The sequence below is a fragment of the Megachile rotundata genome, chromosome 13 (genome assembly GCF_050947335.1).
Source record: "Megachile rotundata isolate GNS110a chromosome 13, iyMegRotu1, whole genome shotgun sequence".
NCBI classification, from domain to species: Eukaryota; Metazoa; Arthropoda; class Insecta; order Hymenoptera; family Megachilidae; genus Megachile; species Megachile rotundata.
The window spans coordinates 14876514-14896761 of NC_134995.1; the positions used below are offsets into that span (position 1 = coordinate 14876514).

Sequence of the window (20248 nt, forward strand, 5' to 3'; positions counted from 1 at the left end):
CTCTCGGTGCAGTGGACCGGTCCTTATTAATCTTCTCGGCTGCCTTTTAAAACGCGCGTCTCGAAGGAACAATAGTTTCGGTCGCGTAGGACGCGGTTCGTTCTATCGACGATCTTCCGATTCCCTCTCTGCGTCGATGATCGATAAAGATGTCCGCGATCGACTTCGAAGATCGAAAAAAGGAACACCTGAGAAATCTTTTAACGCAACGGACGACATTGTCGCGTCGCACGAACATTGTTGTAAATTCCTGCTACGAAGGATTTATAGTTTATACCGGTCGGATCGCGTACGTAATAAAACGTCCATCGACGCGTACACCGTTTCGCGTTGTCTTTTATAGATTCGTCGAAGTTCGGAATATGTATTTCCGAACGGAGAAGGAATACGCTTTCGGCTTTAACTCGACGTCCAACTTTAAAGGTGATAAAACGATAAAGTAAAACGTTTCGCGGTGCGACGCGATCGACGATTACGAACGTCGATTTATCGCCGTAGATAGGTAGAGTATTTTATGAGGAAGGAAATAAAAGAATCGTGAGCGCGATGCTGTTCAATGTTAACTTTGTATTTTTGTTAATAATCGTCGTGGGGAACCGGCCAGATTAAACGGCAACGATGATTACAACACAAATATACAGGTAGTCGAGAGATTCTTTTTCCGTGCATAGCACTCGGAGCACCGTATGTAGAGTAGTTACACATAATTTATCCAACTATAGAGTAATATCGTTTGTAAAAAAACTGTCCTTTCTAAATCCTCTTTCTTCCTTATTTCGTGTTTCTCACTCTATTCTTTTTGTCTCGCTCTCTCATGCACACGCATACATACACACGTAGTCTCTTTCTTTCTCTCTTTCTCTTGACGTTTTTATTCCACGGGAACGCGCATGCGCGTATATGCTCCTCTGCCTACATATTTTCCGACCTATCTAGAACAATAGAGGATAATATCGCACGCGCGTCTCTGCAACTATCGTCCGTAGGTACAGAGCGCATAAGAACGTCCGGATCGCAGCTACGCTTTGCGCGTTCAATAATTATAATCGTTATTTAATATTAATTATAATATAATCATAATAAAAATAATCCTTTAATTTTAACAATATATATATCCTCTTTCATGTATGTATATATATATGTGTATATATATATAGATTTTGTTAATAAATAGAGCAACATATACATAATATTAATCGTCGCTAAACTCATATTTATACACGTAAAACGATCGCGATGGTGAGAAGGGAAGGGAGGAGAGGAAAGAAGAGGGGAAAGTAGGGCGGCAAGATTAAAAGGAGGAAAGTGAAAGATTTTACGGGGTTCTCTTTCTTTCTCTCTCTCTCTCTTTCTTTCTCTCTCTCTCTCGATGCCTCTACTCGTTCGATTAGACGTAACCTATGTATATGTATGTATAACACTTTTATATACATATTTACAAAAGAAAGCTCCTCTTCGACAACGATGATCACGATTAATTATACAATTTACTCGTTGGGCGACGAAAGAAATTGAGTCTTCGAAATGCCGGAAAGAGTCTATGGTATTATACTGTTCGAGGGAGTAGCGAAACATGGCAGACGGGGTGCAAAAAGGTGAGCGGTAGATCGAAAGAAAACGCGGGAAAAGTTTGCAGGGACGAGTGATCGCGTTCGAGAAGTAAAGGACGATGAGGCGATTGTTTTTGTTCGTATGATTGAAAGACACGAGGTTCGAGGACGCAAAAGTGTGTTCGCCGGTCGTCCGGCTATCCTTAATCCTTGTACGACCGATCGAGTTACTCGTACAATATTTCGTATTCGAACTGTCGCGCATAAATTTTCGCTTCGAAAATAAACCGGAGTACCCGATCGATCGCGCAGGGGTTAACTGCTTCTTGCAACGAGATCAGGATGCGCGTTTCGCTCTCCGATCGACCCGCATCACTCGATATCGAACTTTTTTGGAAATACGTCCACCGATTTTGAGCTGCGTATCGTTGTCCGATTACGACAGATTATCCGTCGAACAAGGTTCGTTCGTTAAAAAATGCTTATCCCGAGAATCTGTTAAATCGATTCGATCGAAATTTCTGGATGTCGAGTACAAAATGTTGGAAATCATTGACCTGTTTTGATCACGGGAGAGCACATCGTTACGCGATCTCTGATCGTTTCAAGAAGAGCACTCCATTCTTTCGTTTTTTTTTTCTTAAAGCGTTTATTTGCATACGATCGAGAATGAGCCGTCTCTTTTTCTCGTTCAACGAATTCCTCCCCTGATACCCGGAAGCTGCGGGCGGTATCGATTCTATGTCGTTCGGTTCTAGAACGCGCTTGCAGTATATTTCGCGACAGCGAGGAATATTTCGCGTACAAGTATCTACGCGCGGTTAACGCCGATTTTCGCGTCCGCGTCTTCGTTCTCGATCACGAAACAAGGGCATAAAACGCGACCGCCGTAAATAACGATCCCCGACACGACGCTCGCTTCGAATATTCTTTCCAACTGTCGTTCTCTCTCTCGCGCGCGCTCTCTCTCTTTCGTACGAAACAACGCGTTCGGGGACCGATACTGACCGTCGCGTCGTCGAGATAAACAACCTAACAGTTCTCGGTAAAGCTAGAATTTTCGTTACGATTCATTTCTTCGAGCTAAATGCAACTACCGACACGTTTCGCCGTGGGCGAATGACGGAAACGAGAAGCGTAAGAAAAAAGGAAAAAATGCGTATCGGATATACTGCAATCTCGTGTTCTCTCGATCGTTCTCTCGGCAAAGAACAAGAGATCAGGAGAGAAGGTTCGATCGATTCGTTTCCACGCGTACCACCACAGCCTGTCGCGGTCGAAGCGACTCGGGGTCAGGGATACGGAATTCCATTGAAATTTTGAAAATAAAAATTATCCACGTATGTACAAGGATTATACGAAAATCCTTCGCGCGAGTCTTACGTACTACGGTCCGAAAAATCGGTATCACGCGTCGTTACACCGTCGAAAGTGTCGTCGATTCGTAGGGCTAATCTTTTCCTCTCGCTCGCTCTCTTTCTTTCTATTTTTCTCTCTCTCTCTCTCTTTCACGCTCTCTCTTTCTTTCTCTCTCTTTCACGCGCGCTCTCTCTCTCTCTCTCTGTTTCTCGGCCACGCTCGTTGGACAGCTGGCGAGCCGACGACGATCGATGACGGATCAGTCGGTGACGGCAGTCTGTGTGTTCCGCCTAAAGGTCTCCGTCGTTTCTTCGTCGCCCGGCAAGGAGAGGATTCTGGGAATGCTCGTGCAAATCGACGTCGATCGTCGAAGAAGAAGAAGAGGACCACGAATCGTTCTTCGACGACGTCGACTAGAGTACAGGCTCCTAGTTTCTCTTATTGGTTACAAGGCGACGAAGCGTGGCTCTGCGGATGATTCCTGGCGGAGGCATGGGTCGCCTCGCGTTTCAGCCTCTGTTTCAGGTGTACCTTGGCGTGCCGTTTCTTCTCGTCGCTCCTCGCGAACTTTCGGCCGCATTGATCACAGCAGAACGGCTTTTCGCCGGTGTGCGTTCTCACGTGAGTGGTCAGATGGTCGCTCCTGGAGAAGGAACGCATGCAGATGCGACACTGAAACGGTTTTTGGCCGGTGTGAATGCGAATGTGCCGAGTGAGCTCGTCGCTGCGGGAAAACCTGCGATCGCAACCGTCCACGGGACAGGCGTACGGTCGCTCGTGCACCGGCGTTTTGCTGGGTCGATTCGGATACTTTCGTGGTTTCACCGGAACCAGCCTGAGCGGCAGAGGGCTGTGCTGGTAAACCTGAGAGAGGATTTCGTGGCCCTTGGACGTACTGGGATTGTATTCGGCCAGTTGCACGCTGGTCGTGCCGGCCGATGGAGGGGGTGGTTGTTGTTGCTGTTGTTGATTCGGTTGAGGTTGTGGTTGCTGCTGTTGCTGTTGTTGCTGCTGCTGCTGCTGTTGGACCGCTGGGCCGTATCCGCTGGTTCCGGTCGGCTCTTGCTTCAACGCGGTCTCTTGATGGTGATGATGGGGATGGTGGTGAGAGAGGAGATTCGGGTCGTAAGCCTCCTCGTGCGCCGTTAACCATGGTGCCGGGGTGGTGGTTGGCGTATCATGGTAACCCGGTGGCGGGGGTGGCTTCGAGTCGACCGGCAAAAGTTCGACGGTCTCGGTGCCGTAGGGGGCCGGGTGCAGAGTGGGGTGAAGGAACGATTGACCCGTCAAGGTCAAGGTCGGCGAGGGTAACGGACCCCAGAGCTCTTGACTGGTCGGCTGTTGCTGCTGCTGTTGCTGCTGCTGCTGTTGCTGATTTTGCAGAGTGTTGAGGGGCGAAGACTGCGTGCACGTGGTGGTGAAGACGCCTCGATAAGTCAACGTGGACGCGTTGCAGATGTTGACGCTGGAGGCGGGCGCCGCGGACACCGAGGACGCGGAATGAGGGGAAGAGTAGAGGATCACGCCACCCTGCAACACGTTGCAACGATCCGCGTCCTCTTGAGCCTGGTGATGACGGGGTGGACTGGTTGAAGGAGGCGCGCCGGGCGTACCCGTGTCCTGAGACTCTTGATGATGGTGATGTCGATGATCCCTGCTGGCCGAGGTCGCCGTCTCGTCGTCCTCCGCTGTCGCCTCTTCCAGGGATAGGTCCTCGCCCGCCAGGCTGCCTACAAATCATCCATCAGGTTCTCGATCAGTCTCGAATCTTTCCGCGGAGGTACGCGACGCGACTGCACGCGCGCGGCCTGTGAACTCGCGCGAGTGCACGTGTGCATCGTCGCGATGTAAGCGAATCGACAGGAAGGACCGTGCGATACGAGGATGACTTTATCTGCTAGCCGAGGGCACACCGGCTGGCTCTATCTGTTGTCTGCATCCTGCCGTCTCGTTACTTCCTTCCTACACGATCGTTACTTCCTACCGAGAAACGAGTCGGCAGACTCCCAAAAACAAGAGAAACGCGTAGTCATCCGAGAGGATGTTCTCTACGGGCGAAACGAAGCTTCGGCTAGATCGAAGATAGAGCGAGACGCGGGATCATCGCGGCGAAGCGTCATGGATTCTCAATGTTCCCCGAAGGAACGAAAGGTGGTTCGCAGAATCGTTATCCCGAAAATCGAAGACGCCGAGAGCGTACGAGAGCTGACGAGGGGACTAGGAAGCGCGAACGTGGTTGTCGCGAGAAAGTCGCGGAAGCGGAGAGGATTATCGGCGCGGCGGAGGGTGGTTGTATCGCTTCGGACGGTCGAGGTGGGAGCAGTTTGGAAGCATGAATGAACCGGCGAGGGGGCGGTGGGAGGCGGAGGTGGAGGAGGCGAAGGTGACGGCGATGCAGGGACGCGGAGGAGGGTTTCTGAATGTCGGGGTCGCGGAGTATTGATCCACGAGAGGCGGGCAGGTTCGATATTAGCCGTTTTCGCGAGCCAACCGATATACGTCACCGGCACCTCGTGCACTTTCGTCGCGGCTACTTGTCCGCGACGAGTTTCGACGGTTCTGGCTGCGGGAAAGTGGCATTTTCGGAGGGGTGCACGGCGCAGCCACGAGGGTAGCAGCAGCGGCAAGAGTTGGCAGATACGCGGAAAGCGAAAGTTTCGGGCGTTCGTGAAACGCTGCAAGTGCAAGGTCGCTCAAGTACGAATCAGCTGATGCTACTACTCCGCGCATCGTTCGGGAAGCGTTGGTTTGGACGCGACACGCTACTGGAATCCGATCGCGCTGGGCGCGCAAAAACGAACGATCGGCGATCGAAGAACGATTTAAAGGACTGTGTTGAGATTGTAGGTACCTGAAATAGGAGGTGGCTCGACGAGCGCGGAGGGGCCGAAGAAGGACGGTAAATCGCTGCTGGTGGTAACCGGCGTGTTTAGGTCACCTGGTTTATCCTTCTCGCTAGGCTCCTGAAGATCGTCCCTGCAGTCCCTCGGCAGATCCTTCTCCTCGTTGACGGACTGCAATCGTCGTTTGCCATCGGTGGAGTCGCTCGACGGCGAGGACGCGTCGACGCGTCGATGATGCTGATGATCGTCGAGTCGTTGATGATGATGGTGGTGATGTTGTTGTCGGACATGGTGGTCCACGGTATCGGTATTGTTTTGTTGCTGCGGTTGCAACGGTACGCATGGTGCCAACGACAAGGTGGGTATCGTTTTGTTGCAATTGGTGGACGGGGTACAGGTGGTGACGACCGGCGTCGAAGTGCCGCCGATCCCGCAGACGATCGAATTCGAGGACGTGGCCGTGTTGTACGGTAAACACGCGTCGAAGCTCAGTTGCACCGTCTGCAGATTGAAGGTGGCGTGATGATGATGATGATGATGATGTCCGAGGGGCGGCGGCGACAGCATAAACGGGCTTGCCGCGTGGGGCTGCGTGCCCACCACTTCCATGCCGTCCATCGTCATCCTCTGGAGCGGGTCGCCTCCCTGGCTAGCAGCGGCAACCTCCTCGGTACCGCACTGCGTGTCCTCGCCTGCGGTCGTATCGTTCAACGCTATTATTATGGTTAAAATGTTGTCCTTCCTCGGTCGCCTCGACACAATTAAGCCTCTTTCTCTCTCCCACACCGGTAAAACGATACAAGCTCTACGCGCTAGTTAGCTTTCCTTCGTTTTTCCGTCTTTCGTTCGCGTGCGATCGCACCGTCGCGTCGACCAGAGTGCCGGTTAATTCGTGTAAACTCCGCGACAGTACAGACCGCGCGAGCACGAGATCGAAACGTCCAGTCCGTAGAGATCGGTCGTATCGGTCTCTCCTTCCCTCTAGCTCCGAGTCACTGGGTTAGTAGTCAAGCGGACGTAGCACGCGCTCCCCCTTTTTTATCCGTCGCGCGGCACGCGCCGAGTCTCTCTTTCAGCGAGGTACACACGAGGGAGCGGACGCCGGGCGGCAAAAACCGTGTCTCGATCGCTCGCCTCGCTGTCCTTCCTTTTCTTTCCCTCCCTCTCTATCTCGCTCTCTCACTCTCTCTCTCTCTTCTCTCTTCGATATCCCACTCTCTCCCTCTCTCTCTTCCTCGCACTTTCTCCCTCTCTCTTTTTCTTTCGCGACCGCGCGCGCCTGCGATCTGTTACGGCTGGATATACACCACCGCGCGCACAACCACCACCAACCACGGACCACTACTACTACCACCACCACCAACCACCACCACCACCGCCACCACCACCACCTCCACCAACCAAGCGTACGCGGAAAATCCGATCTCGCTGGATCGCGAGCGATCGACGTCCCGATCCGAAACGGTCGGCCGGTCTGACCGCGAGGAACTGGCGTTCGTTCGCCTCGTGCGCGCGCTTAAGGACGAGCGTGAACGCGCGGCAGAGCAGAGGGATGAAAGCACCGAATGCTCTCTTATCTCGGAGGTTCGAGTCGGTGGTCGCGTGCACGAGCTCGAAACGTTTCAGATATCGAGACGCTCGGTTCGCTCGCGATGATCTCTCGCGCGTGTGCCGTCGCGTAGGTGCAGGCGCGCGCGACCGCGCGCCTATTCCTCGTTCTCTCGTTCTCCGCTTCTCCGTCCTTTGCTATCCTCCTCCTTCCGTTTCCTCCCTCTCCGTCTATCGAGCCTCGTTCGGGTTTATCGCGCGGCGAAGGTACGTACCTCTTGGTGGTTAAGCGTGCGTGTTCGGAGGCAGCGGATCGCGCGTTCGGAATCGTCGGAGGACGCGCGATGCGTGGGGGTCGCGCACGAACTGAGCCGAGCGGCGGCGCGCCCCGTAGTTTTATGAATGGACCGCGGAGACTGTCCCATATTTGGAAGCGGCGAGTCGACCGCCAGCCAATCCCCGCTCTGCGGTCCCCTATCAACGCGAGCTTGTATGCGTCACGCGTATATAGTTGGACGCGTGTGTGTATACGTACACACGCGCCACTAACCCCCACTCGACTCGGCCAACGCGTCGTCGCTGCCCGCCACTGCTCGCAGGCATCTCCGACTGCCCCACCACTGGCCCTTCGCGCGCTCCTACCTTCCCCTATCGCCCCTCCTGGCCACTCCGCTTCCTACCGTGCCGATAGACTTCTCCCTCCTTTTATCGCGAGACGCGCCGCGGTTCTCCAGTGACGTAGACCGCCGTGACGTAGACGAGTCGCGCGCTCCGACAAGCCTCTTCTCCCTCGCGACCGCACGCACTTACGAATCGCCTTTTAGCTGTAGCCTTTTTTTTTCTCGGATCGGAGGGTTCGAACTTTCGATCCGTCACGAGTTTTACCGTTGCTCGCGACGTTCGCGGAGTCTACGGTATCAAGAGGGTCGGTAATCGAAGAAGAAGAAAAGTTTGATCCCTGTCGGCTAATCCGTCGTACGAGGGAGATACGTTATCGCCACCCTCCCGTTCTCCTGTTTGCGTAAGCTCGCTGACGCGGACGGCGCCGGCGTACGGACGCCGCTCTCCGTTGACAGGCGTCGGTTTAACGTTCGAGAGCTTGCGGCTACCGCCAGTGTCCCTTCTTCGCGAAGCGTTTATCGATTGAACCGCGTGCGCTCGGGGATGATGCCTCTCCTCGCTTCTTTCTCGTTCGAGGGTTAATTCGACGCCACGATATCGCTATCGATCGCCTTTCCAACCACGCGTTACGAGTATTCGTCGCCACCGATTTCTGATCGAAGCAGCGAGAATTGAATAGCGATCGAAGTAACCGTTGAAACTGTCCGGGTACGGAAAACGATTCGGAAACGGAAGCAACAGGTGAAAGATTGTCCTCGATGCGCGTGTCCAAATGTGTCGGAAAGCGTTTCGACGAATAATTCGGGCGAAGGACGGTGGGGTACGAGTTCCGGGCCGAAAGTTATCGAGGAAAAGGAGCAATTTCCTGTGCAGCCGTTGCCACCACCTGTAAGAACGCGCGCGTGCCGCTCTGGTACGCGCGTACACGCGTTCGAACGCCCGGTTCCGAGATACACGCGCTTCTGCGCACGCGCAAACGATCTTTTTCTCGCGGGCGTCGCGCAACCACCTGATGCCCTATTTGGGGCCACGCACGGCCACGCGACCGTTCTCCGTCTCTTTTCCTGTCGCGCTCTCCGACCATATCCGTCTCCTTCTTGCTCCTTCTACGCTCCAATCGCTTCTCTTCCATTCTCCGCTTCTGTTTTTCTTCTTTCTTTTCGAACCGTTCGTTTTCTGCCTGTTTCCTTCTGGTTTTCCCGCTTCTGTCCACTTTTAATCGCTACGATGGCTCGGTAAATAGAATCTCGATGGCATCGGTATCAAGTAGACTCGACCGTCGCTCTTGTCTCTTTGGCTCTTATCGCGTTACGGTTGCAACGATTTAGAAAGATCCGACGTCTAAGCTGAATTTGCGTAATTCAAGGATTTTTAGGAAGAAAGTTTCGAAACGAATTTACGGCGGAACGGTCGGAGAATCGAATAAAATGCGGTGACTAAAAAAGGCTATTGAATTTACCACTGTAAATCCCCGACACTAAAAGACACGCACCGTAGGAGGCAAGAGATCGGTGTAAAACGAGCGTGTCCGTGTTTCTCGATTTGGCTATCACTCCGGTGTTTCAACTTCATTCCCTGCTCCTTCCCTCGCGATTCGTTTCGTTCCGTTTCGTTTTCTCCTCCCCTTTACGATTTCTCTCCGACACGAATTCGCCTTCCCTTCCGTCCCTGGTACCCTGTCTTTCCTTCCTCGCAGTTTCTCTTTCTCTTCGAGCGTTTTACGAGGCGAGTTCGCGGAACACGCGCGGACGAAATGCGCCGCGTAAACGGAAGCGATTCGACACGACGGAAGAGCGTTTTATCGGTCAAACGAGCGTTCGCGAACGAGCGATGCGTCAAAAGTCTCGACGATTCAATTTACTTTCGGATAATTTATTCGATGAACTTGGAACGAAGCTTCGTTCTCCGTGGAAGAAATTTTTAAGGAATTCCGAGAGAAAAGTATCTTGGAAATTGAACGATGGTTCGTCGGAACAAGACTTTTGCTAAAGTTCAACGTTTTCGGTGACATTAACGCGAGATAATTTTCCTCCAGCACTCCGCGTTCTAAATCGATGGCTGAATAGCCGAGCGGACAGGTTGCGCGATATTATAATGAGTCAGTGCCATATATAACTTTATCAGAAGCCGCTCGCGCGACTGCGTTCGAAATATTACGTTAACGCGCCGATTCGCGATCGCTTCGACGCTCCACTGCGTTTCTCTTTGAATTTCCGAGCGTTCCGAAAGCCAAGTCGTTTTATCCAAGCCGATATTTCGAGCCAAGTACAACGATGCGAATTTTGGACGAACTGTGGCTCGTTGTTTTCGAAATTTTGCAAGAACGAACGTCGAAGAAAACAAGCTTCAAGGTTCGACTTGTGCTCCGTCCGACGGAATCGAACCTGCCGTATGTTCCGAGCGTGAAACAGAAGTCGTGGAACGCTCTTCCTGACATACGGTCCGCGTCGAAGGAAGCTTGCATAACAACGAGCGAACGCAACCGACAAAGCTTCGGGTTACGATCGTTTTTTGAACTCGCGCAGCATCCACGAAACGTGGGTGTCGCGCGTGCATCGATCTTCCGCGGTTTCGCGCGGTCGAGAGGAGGTCGGTCGTCGAGACGAAGAGGAGAAGCAGCAGCACGCGGCACGGTCGAGACGCGTGTACGCGCGTCGCACGCCACGGCATTCTGGCACGAAAACAAAACGTTCTAAAATTACCGACGGCTCTCGAGAAGGCGGTGGGCGCGAACTATTCGCGGCGCGACTCGACGCGATTTTGCGCGGGCGACCGCCTCTATTTCGAGCCGCCACGCAACCACCTGAGCCACCCAGCATCCCCAAATACCCGGGATGACTAGCGCGGTAAACGTCGAATCCTCTTCTACACGGCCACGATGACTCACTGAACCGATCTAGTCAATTTTTGCCGCTGTTCGATTACCGATACTACCGATTATTTAACCCTCCGTACTCGAGTACAATCTGACGCTTATCGAACTTCCTACGGATGTTCGAATCTCCAACATGTAAATACGGAACACACTGTGAAGCCTCCAATTCTAAATATCGAAGTACAACCAACTTTAATAGGGACAATAAGTGCGACACCGATCTAATTTACCACTCCATCCTGTCGCTTCCTTAACGCGTTCACTGCCACAGTGGAAACTGACGTTTGCGGTCAGACACACAGGTTATTAAGAATACGGACAGTTAAACTCTGGGTTTTGTATTTTTTCCTGCTAGTATATCGTTCGAAATTAAATTAGCGAAGACTCGAAAAATGATATTAATTCAGAACGAGAACAATTCTTGATGGTTTAATAATGAAAAACCATCACTGTTAGCGAGGAAGAATTTATAGGAATTTCATCGATCACCCTATTAAGAACATGAGAGCCTTTTAAGCACGTGAACACAGTTTTGTTCACAAGCACAATTTTTCTATGGAAAGTGTCATAATTGTTTGTATATATAAAAATTGTGCAATCTCGTCTCAAGTGTTTTTGTTGCATTCTCGCGTGGCACTACAAAGAGGAAAAGTAATAGTATTCTTGGCAGCTTACAAGCTTAACCAGCGGTGTAATGATCAGGGACTCTGAATAATAGCCGAAAGGATTAAAGAGGAGAACGTAACGTTGCTCGGTAGGTTGGCGATCCGTGGAAAGATCGTCGCGTCAAGGGCAACGCCTCGAGAAAATCGATTATCCCCGATGAAGTCGTTCCTCCTCCATTTCGAGCGTTCTCCCGCGGAGGTCACGACCGTTCCCGACGAAGGATGCTCGCTCGAATTAGAGAGAGACCAGTTTGATCCTGGCGTTAACGAGGCCTCGAATCGTTCCTCTGCCGCGATTCGAGACGCTCGTCTATTGATTACTCAATGCTCCAGCGGACGTAATCGCGGTGGACGGAGAACAAGAACGTCGTCGTGGCTCGTCCGTAACCCACATATACGAGGTGCAATTAGGGACGAGCGTGTTTTCGCGTCGCGGTCCATCTGCGCGATGCACCTACACGATATCGCGTACCTGTACGTGCATTTACGGTTGCCAGGGACGCATTAACGATCCGCTCGCTTCCATCACTGAAACGCGCGCCGTTTATCGTTCACACGCTTTCGATACGACTGAAACGTCGCTCGATCGACGAATCGCGAGACTGAAAATTCTCAGAGCAATCATCCGGGACATTTCCGCTTTTTTAAACGGTGTTATACGATTTTTATTACGAGCTGTTCGAACTCTATGCTGCAACTTCTCGGATTAATAATCCCAGATAATCTTACTAGATCTTGTTTCTTACTTTTCATAAGTTGCCACGGTTATGGAAATTAGAGATCATAAATAGACGACATTACTGCGGAAAGTGCGCTCCTGTATCGCCTCGTTCGAAGGTGAGTCACGATCCGCGCGAGTCTTTCGCACGTTTTTGCACCGCACGATGCCGCGATCGTCGATTAACGATCATTTCCTGTCGTCTCGCGTATTTGCTCAAGATTCCGCGGCGTTCGTCGCGCGCTCACTTCCGGAAGATTGCGTACTCGCGTCCTTATTCGCGACGTTATTGCATCGATCTTCTTGATCGTTCGTTTCCTTCGCCTCCTTTGTGGAAACAAGATGCGTTAATAATTCAAACTTTTCACCCAGTAAGTTGTGCCGCGAATTCTGTGATGTAACTCCTATTGCAGGGTTACGATGGTAGAAGAAGAAACAAAACGTAAACGATTCGAGGGCCCTCGTAAAATCGTTGCCCGCGGCTGCTTGCCTCCGTTATCCATCAGCGTCGCTCTACGCCTCGTTCGTCGGGGATCAAGATTTTCGTCTTAATCGCCGGCCCATTAAAGAAATTACGTGGACCGCACGCGACCACGAGCTTCGCGACAACCTGCTCGCGTCAACACCGACAATCGTTAGCCTTTTTTTCCGACTACCGTCCACTCGATACGAGTGTTCAGAGTCGTCGAGCACGCGAGGAAGGAAACGTGTTCGTCCGCGACCGTCTATTTACAGGAAATAGGTCAACGTCGTCCGCGAGAAAAGCGACTCGAACCGCGTGTTTTCTTCTGCGGGACCGGAAAATTCACTAACTCAGGCTTTATAAAAGATCGATTCGAAAGTTAGAACTTATATACGATACCAGTTGATGACTAGTAATAAAGAGGTTAACGCAATTTAGTCTTAATAGTAGAGCGTTAATTCGGTTTCAATTGTGAAGGGATTAACGTCATCCGGATCTGACGGAACCGAATGCAAAAAGTCCGTTACTCGCCTTATACGACCGTGATTGCTCCATGATTTTACGTAAAGTACTGTCAGGAAAGAAGAAATGGGAGAAGGTAAATGTTATAGCCAGATCGAGCATGGATGAATAGTTGATATACTTGAATGATTCGAATACATCCAATACTCGTATTTACGAGCGATATTAACGTTACGAGACAGAGTACGTATGGACGCGTTCTTAAAACGACAACAGTTGATGTTTCCAAGGAGCCTGTAAATTTACTGTCGCGGAGGCGTAGAGGCGAATTTACTATCGGGCCGTGCGTTTCACGCCGGTAATTTACATCGTACTTCCTCGTTTCCCGACCTTTTAATGCGTAATCTCGTTACAATGAACGCTTGGACGATGGACCAGCTCGTTACAGCGGTCTCTTGCTTCTTTTTTTCCATTCATTCTCTTAAATTGCACACCCTCAACAACGAGTTCTTACTCCTCAGCGCGCGATACATCACGAGGACAACTCCCGAAGCGATGCTCTTTTATTCCCAACAGTTTTCGCGTTATTACGTATCCACGAAAGCTTTCGCAAAATTTCGACGAGAACAAAAGCGTTTCGTGATCTCCGCGTTAAATTTTCCTTCGCGTATTTTCCAAATACTTGCGAAAACAAACAGATTCGTTTCGCCGAGAACAAAACGAAGAAATTTCGTTCCGCGGAACACCTCTACACAATGAGCCAGCCGTTGAAAAAGTTACTCGAGCAACGCATTCGCTATTTTTCTCCCGTTTTTTTTTTGTTCGTCTACGCTATTAATAAAGAATCGCGACAAAGCGAGGAACGTCGGATGAAGCGAAATAAGTTGCAAGCAAAGAGCGATCATATTAATAAATCGTTGATAACGTCAACGTGTTAGGTTTTAAATAAAAGGAGTAAAAAACGAAGAGAGGGAGAGTGGAGAAGATTGAACTCGCTAAAAATACAGACGTTGTAGTGTACCGTGGATGAAAATACTTTATGTAAAATACGTCGTTTTTAAAAATAAGCCGTTTAAAATAGTTGAGTTGCGTGAAACGAGAACGGAGGGAGAGACTGAAACAAAAGGGTGCGACTACGAACTTTCTCAAAACACCCTTGATATTTGGACGATTAAATTTGCACTCTGTACCTCGAGTATAAACAATTCCGTGCGGAAAATAAACTAAGTGTCACGATGAAAATGTCCGCTAAGACTCGTTGAAAGATCAATAATTAATCGTTTAAAATTCGCGAGGAAATTCGGATGGTTTACCTGAGGATCAATTATCTTCGATCGTCGTAAGAAATTCGATGACACGAATCTCACCCCATTTGTTTAATGAAAAGAATTTCCATAGACACCGTATCACAAAAGTAGCGAAACGAAACTCACTCGGAACCGCGTTTAAGCTCGAGTTTTCGAAAGCACAGCATCAATCGACGAGGCGTGTACCGTCGGTGGAATTCGACTGACGATCCAACGGCACACACAATCGTCCCGGGGCTATTTCTGACCCGTGTCCTATCGATCTCTCTCTAACTTTGTTTCTCCCGTGGTGCCACGTGAGCGGAGCTTCGCCGACAAATGGCAATGAAATAAAACAGGGAAACCCATCGTGTAACGAGTTCACTTTGACATTGTGTTCTGTTTTTGACACGAATAAATTCCACAGCGATTTCAATATCGAGATTTTCTATGACTCTCGCAATTTCGCGTCCCTCGTTATATCGGACAGGCGATTACGAATAAAATGATATTCGACGGTTTTACGTAACGCGAGTAATTAAAGGCCGAATTCGAAATAAAGGTTGTTACGTTTCGATACAAATTTGATTTTCGTGAAACTCGATATCGACAGACATTCGATGCTATAACGTCAACTTACGTAAGCTTATGCTTCCAATGGATACGAAGGGAGCGTCATAATTTGCGAGCGTAAACTCGAAACTGCGAGTATCGCGGCACGAATTATAACGAGCTGAACCTTGAAAGGCTCGAAATTGTTAATCTTAGGAAACAATAGGAAGTTTCGTAACGGTCGAATCGATTGAAAAGTTGGCGAGAGAAAGTATTGAATGGCCATCAAGAGGTACATCCGGACATCGGTCGCGAATAGAGCGTCTATTTCTGTCCTGTAAATCGATTTCATCCCTTCCTCCCTTTCCCCGGCGTAGGCACGTCTCGCTCGTGCACTTGGACGTCAACGACGATGTGTGTATCACCGCGTCGCTCTCTTATCGGTCGATGCTGACGTACAAACGGCTCGTACCTCTATAAACCATTCATAGACGATAACGCGTTGGACCTACATTGTCCGAGCTTATTTTTGCTCCGCGATTACACGCACCCTCCTCTATCCTTCCTGGTGTTCGAGCATCGATTCGATCTCTCGCTCGTTTTATCGAGAATTAAGGAACGAGTCCTCTACGAAAATAGTAGAAGCCTGCTCGAAACGAGGCATTCCTCGAATTTCAAACATTGTAAACGAGCATCCTAAAACCCCGTCATGATCGGTGTTTATTCCCGCACGAAAACGAGGAAAGAATTCGCGGATACGAGAGAGAGAAGCGTAAAAAAGGAGGAGAAGAAAGGATGGCGGAATTATTATCTGTTGGTGGAGAAGGCGTTTTGCAGCGAGAACCGTAGAAGGGATCAGCCTTCGAAATCGTTCCCAACGATCGTCTCTGCTTTGCATAACAATGTGTTCCGTATAAAATCACACGGGCACGAAGGATCGATCTGGTCGCGAGCGAAACACGATCGACGATTTCTGGCGATCAACTTTTTATATTACCTCGAGGAGAAGAAGAGGACCGTTCACGGATTCGTGAACCGCTCGTGTCATTGACCGACGACGGGACACCTCGTCGATGAACGAGCGAGAGATTTTTCGCGTGCCGAACCAGAAGAAATATGCAAGCAGAAACGCGATGAAGTAAGCGCAAACACGCGCCGTGAGTACACACGAGCCACTGATTTATGTAATCCAACGGCTCCCTGTCGATCATCCCGCCTCACTACCGTTATTATCGAAAGTTAAGTGCGCTAAGGTGGACGAAACGGAGACACGGAGAAAGACAGAGAGAGGGAGAAGAGAAAAAAGAACGAGTCTTTTACTCGTGGCGATTTCATCCTGTGTACCGGCTCGCGCGAATTAATTACTTTCCGTCGCGCTTCTGCGTAACACGAACGCAGATTTACGATACCGTGGCACACCTGTACGACTCGCGACGATGTTAGATTAATCGACCGCGTTATAGCGGAAGTCGAAAGATGTCCACAAAAATTCAGAAGCCGGAGAATTTGCCTAACTGTCGTTAACGTTTCTTTTGCTCCTACCGATTTAATCACCTCGAAAGAGTGTTCTTCACCCGAGTTAAATAACTCGGTTAAATATTATACAGAGAATTTATTTTTCTTTTAACGAAAGAACTTGAAAACTGGACCATTACTCGTGGACTTACCCCAAGTCTCTGAATAAAAGTTGAAAAAGGAAGCTTAATCTCGAAGTACGTCGGCCCATAAAGCAACCGTCGGTTATCTCGATTTTTAATTATTTAATTAAGGTGTATGGGTCGTTTAACGCGTCGCAAAATGAAAAGCTAGAGTAAAAACGAACGAGCTAAAGTCTGTCGGGAGTTGACGTTCGTGGAAATCGGTTTACCTGCGATGGGACTGGGAATAACGCGAGCCTGCTCGAATACCCATGGGTCATTACGTTGCACGCGCAACCGGCTCGACTTTCACGCTTCGTTGTCGGAAACGGCGAGCGTCGCGACGCTGACGCGTGTGCCGCGCCGCGTTCAACAATCGCTTCGATTTACGACCTACATATGTTTCTGATAACGAAGTAGAAACTACGCTATGACAAATGTAAAACGTACATTATATAAGCGGTTGGAAAAAGGAACAACTTGGAGGTGCAAGTTTTAGACAATTATTAGCTGATGTCGAACAAAGTAGATACGCTTCTAAGCTCGCTCTAAGATCCGAAACTCGTTCGCAAACTGTTGACGCGACACGCTAACTAGCGTGCTGCCCGAAGAAAGTTTGCGGTGCGAATTTCGAGGTTGTCGTTCGAGCGAATTCCTGCGACGTTAAAGACGACCAGACTGCCACCAGTGGCGTGTAATCCAGCGGGAAATCGTTAGCATTGTTTATTAAGACATCCGGTAACGAGCGACGAGCGACGACTTCGACGCCGGTCAAGAATGACGAATCGCGTTAGCGAACCACGCAGCTGACAACCGTGTCTTCGGTTACGTAGAAACGTTTTCATCCAGAAACCTAGAAAAATAACGAGTCTCCAGACGACGTTGACTCGCGGAACTTTGCGGATTCGAAAGATCACGGGTCACCGGCATAAAATTTCCATCGCGGCCGCCTCATCCGAATGGCATTCGATATTAACCGCGCGCGAGAAATCAAAATCTTGACCAGAAAAAGGAACGCGCTACTCGAAACAAGATCAACTATTCCTGTAGAGTGATTCAAGCGTGTGCAGCGAAACGTCGAAGCACGCGTTCCAACTTCGAAACGTGACGCGAACGTCATCGATGACGACAACAATGATTTTGGCAAACGCGATCGCGACTGGCTCATCGTTGGACCACGAGCCAATCGTGACGAACGGCTGTTTAGAAACTTTAGCTCGTTGAATTCATCGTTCTAAAACAAACACGCTCTAGAATGTTGCGGAGACTCGCTCCGAAAGTTTCGAGGATCGTAGCCAAACGCGATCGATCATACGAATGATCCCTTATCGCGTACAAAGTTGCTCGCGAGTGAAATTTGCATCCGCGACGAATCGAGTGTTGTGCGCTCCGACGTGGCAAGATTTCGAAAATGGCGGTGAAAAACCAGATTGCGCGACATCGATCGAAGATAAGGCATACGTCGAATGCTCCAGGAAAAGCAAGTGTGCAGGTTTTTGGCCGGAAGCCCCAATGATTCAGCGGCGAATATAAACAACGTAATCTACAATAAATAACTCAGAAAACGAGGAAAATATGCTTATGTCCTTTTTAGCGATGACGAACCCGGTAAGCATTTTGCGTTGTACTCGATCGTTTTCGTCATCGTTGACGTTACAACGATAATGTCTTATCAAAGCACTATTGTGACGTCAACTCGTCTAACATTTTACTATCGACATCGATTGACATATTCAAATATTCTGCTTATCTTTTTCATGGAAACCGATACGAACAAGTACTCGAAAGTTTCATTAGAATCATCTGTTGCTCTTTAACGATTCTCGATTTGTTCGAAGTTTGTAGCGTGGAATTTCGGTAAACTCATCGATAGTAGAATGTAAGGGTTGTTGCTAAGTTTGAGCAAAACCTGGAACCACTTCAGTATCAATTTTTGAAACAAAGTTCAGGCGATGGGAATATTCCATGTAGGTGGAGAGCATGGAAATTGCGAGGTGTTACGTAAATATGCGAAAATTAGGATCCCGGGAAATTTGGCAAACGTGAGGCAAGTCGTATGGGCCAAGACTGACGAACCACCTTGAACACGCGTTAATCCTAGACCTAGTCAACTCTGTCGTGTCCTTCCTACCGGTGGACTATGAGAATCAGTTTGAACCGACTTGAATCGAAACTCTTAAAATATTAGCGAATCGCTTGAAATTTGTAAAGTCCGTCGCTACTTCTGGCCCTCTCGTCCTCGTTAAAGCTTTCAGCCACGTTAACCGATGAAAATGGTCCTGTCTTTAGCGTTAAAACGATAGCATTTTACCTCCCACGGCTTATTTTTCTCGTCTACGGACGCGAAATGGCTAAGCGAGAAAATGACGATCGTCCGCCAAGCTGCATTCCACGACCCGTCTACGACCCATATCTGGACGACAACGAACTCTCGACTGTCCAGACTGTCTATTGTCATCGCAACGCTCGACCAAGATACTTTTCGAACAATTAGCTTTCTCCTGTGCTCGTTTAGTTGGTTGATTAACGCGGAGTGCAATAGATATTTGGTAAGGCGTCGAATATCGAATGAAAATTAGCGAGGTTTCGTTCATGTCCGATCGCAGCTGGCAACGTCGAGGCATTCGGACGGAAAAAGAACGGAACACGGTAATATACACGAAGGGCGTATAAACACTTAACATCACGCGGAACGCCAATGAGCCGAACGGGCCGAGAGGAGAAGAAGGTGACTCGTTCCCTTTTACCCGCCCACCGTGGTAGGTTCGCGCATGATGTACGATTTCCTGTCTTACCGCTCGGTACAATAATAACGAAATGTCAGGAGTGTACCGTACGATTTACTTCGCGTTACCATACAAAGCCACGACACTTTAAACAATGATCTATGAAAGCTCCCCCCATAACTCCCTTGGTCTCTCCTCCTCGACCAGAAAAATCTTGCTATCTCGTTGGCTACCTGCGAACACGCTGGGAAACGCGCCGTATTGGAATTGCAACTATCCACTTAGAAACTGAAGAATTTCTAATCGAGGCGGGCATTCACAGCATTCGGGTAATTGCATAGGATTAAAAGCTGCGATAGAAATTGTGGGAAATTGAACGGTGGAACGCGACGAATGAAAAGTAGCGAAAGAAGACGTCGTTGAAGTTGATTCCGAAGCTTCGAACGCGAGGAAGACGGTTTAATCGATTAAAAGTATTCGATGTTTATTCGGTTTTGTCAGCGGGCTGTTCAAACACACCGACGTTACATAATCAAAGCATTCGTTGTAGGTACAAGCGTCAGAACGTAACTTCGAACCACCTGTTAACAATTTTGGATATCAAATCAAACCTTCTCGACTCTGAACGAATATTCTACATTTTCCGAATATTCGAAACGTAGGAAACTCGAAGAAAATATACATAGATACATTAGATGCATAGTTGCAAATGGATTTAGATTGTAAATCGATTTTTAACTCGATCAAAAATTCCTTAAAGTTCGTATCCAAAGTTCCGTATGAAATGGAATAATTCCATTGACTCGTAGGAAAGATAGCTTAGGCGTGGTCCTCCCGTTCTTCTAATCGTTTCCTCTTCAAGGGGGATCGTCAGCCTTCTAATCTTTCTTCCTTTCGTACGAATTCAGGCCAACGACGTCGATACTTCGGTTTACCGAGGCCA

The 20248-nt window shown here is 49.3% G+C and overlaps 1 protein-coding gene across 9 annotated transcripts in view; it reads right to left on the reverse strand.

Moving 5' to 3' along the window:
* Window positions 1-547: 547 nt before the first annotated feature.
* LOC100875413 (uncharacterized) overlaps window positions 548-20248 on the reverse strand; it is a 31860-nt gene continuing 12159 nt past the window's right edge. For 8 of the 9 annotated variants that reach the window (XM_076538763.1, XM_076538761.1, XM_076538760.1 and 5 more), the window contains 2 exons: window positions 5761-6444; window positions 548-4639 (listed from right to left, as the gene is read on the reverse strand). In XM_076538763.1, coding sequence (XP_076394878.1) covers window positions 3348-4639; window positions 5761-6444 — 1976 coding nt within the window. In that variant the 3' untranslated portion in view covers window positions 548-3347. The remainder of the gene's footprint in view (window positions 4640-5760; window positions 6445-20248) is intronic. The other variant, XM_076538764.1, reaches the window with a different exon arrangement.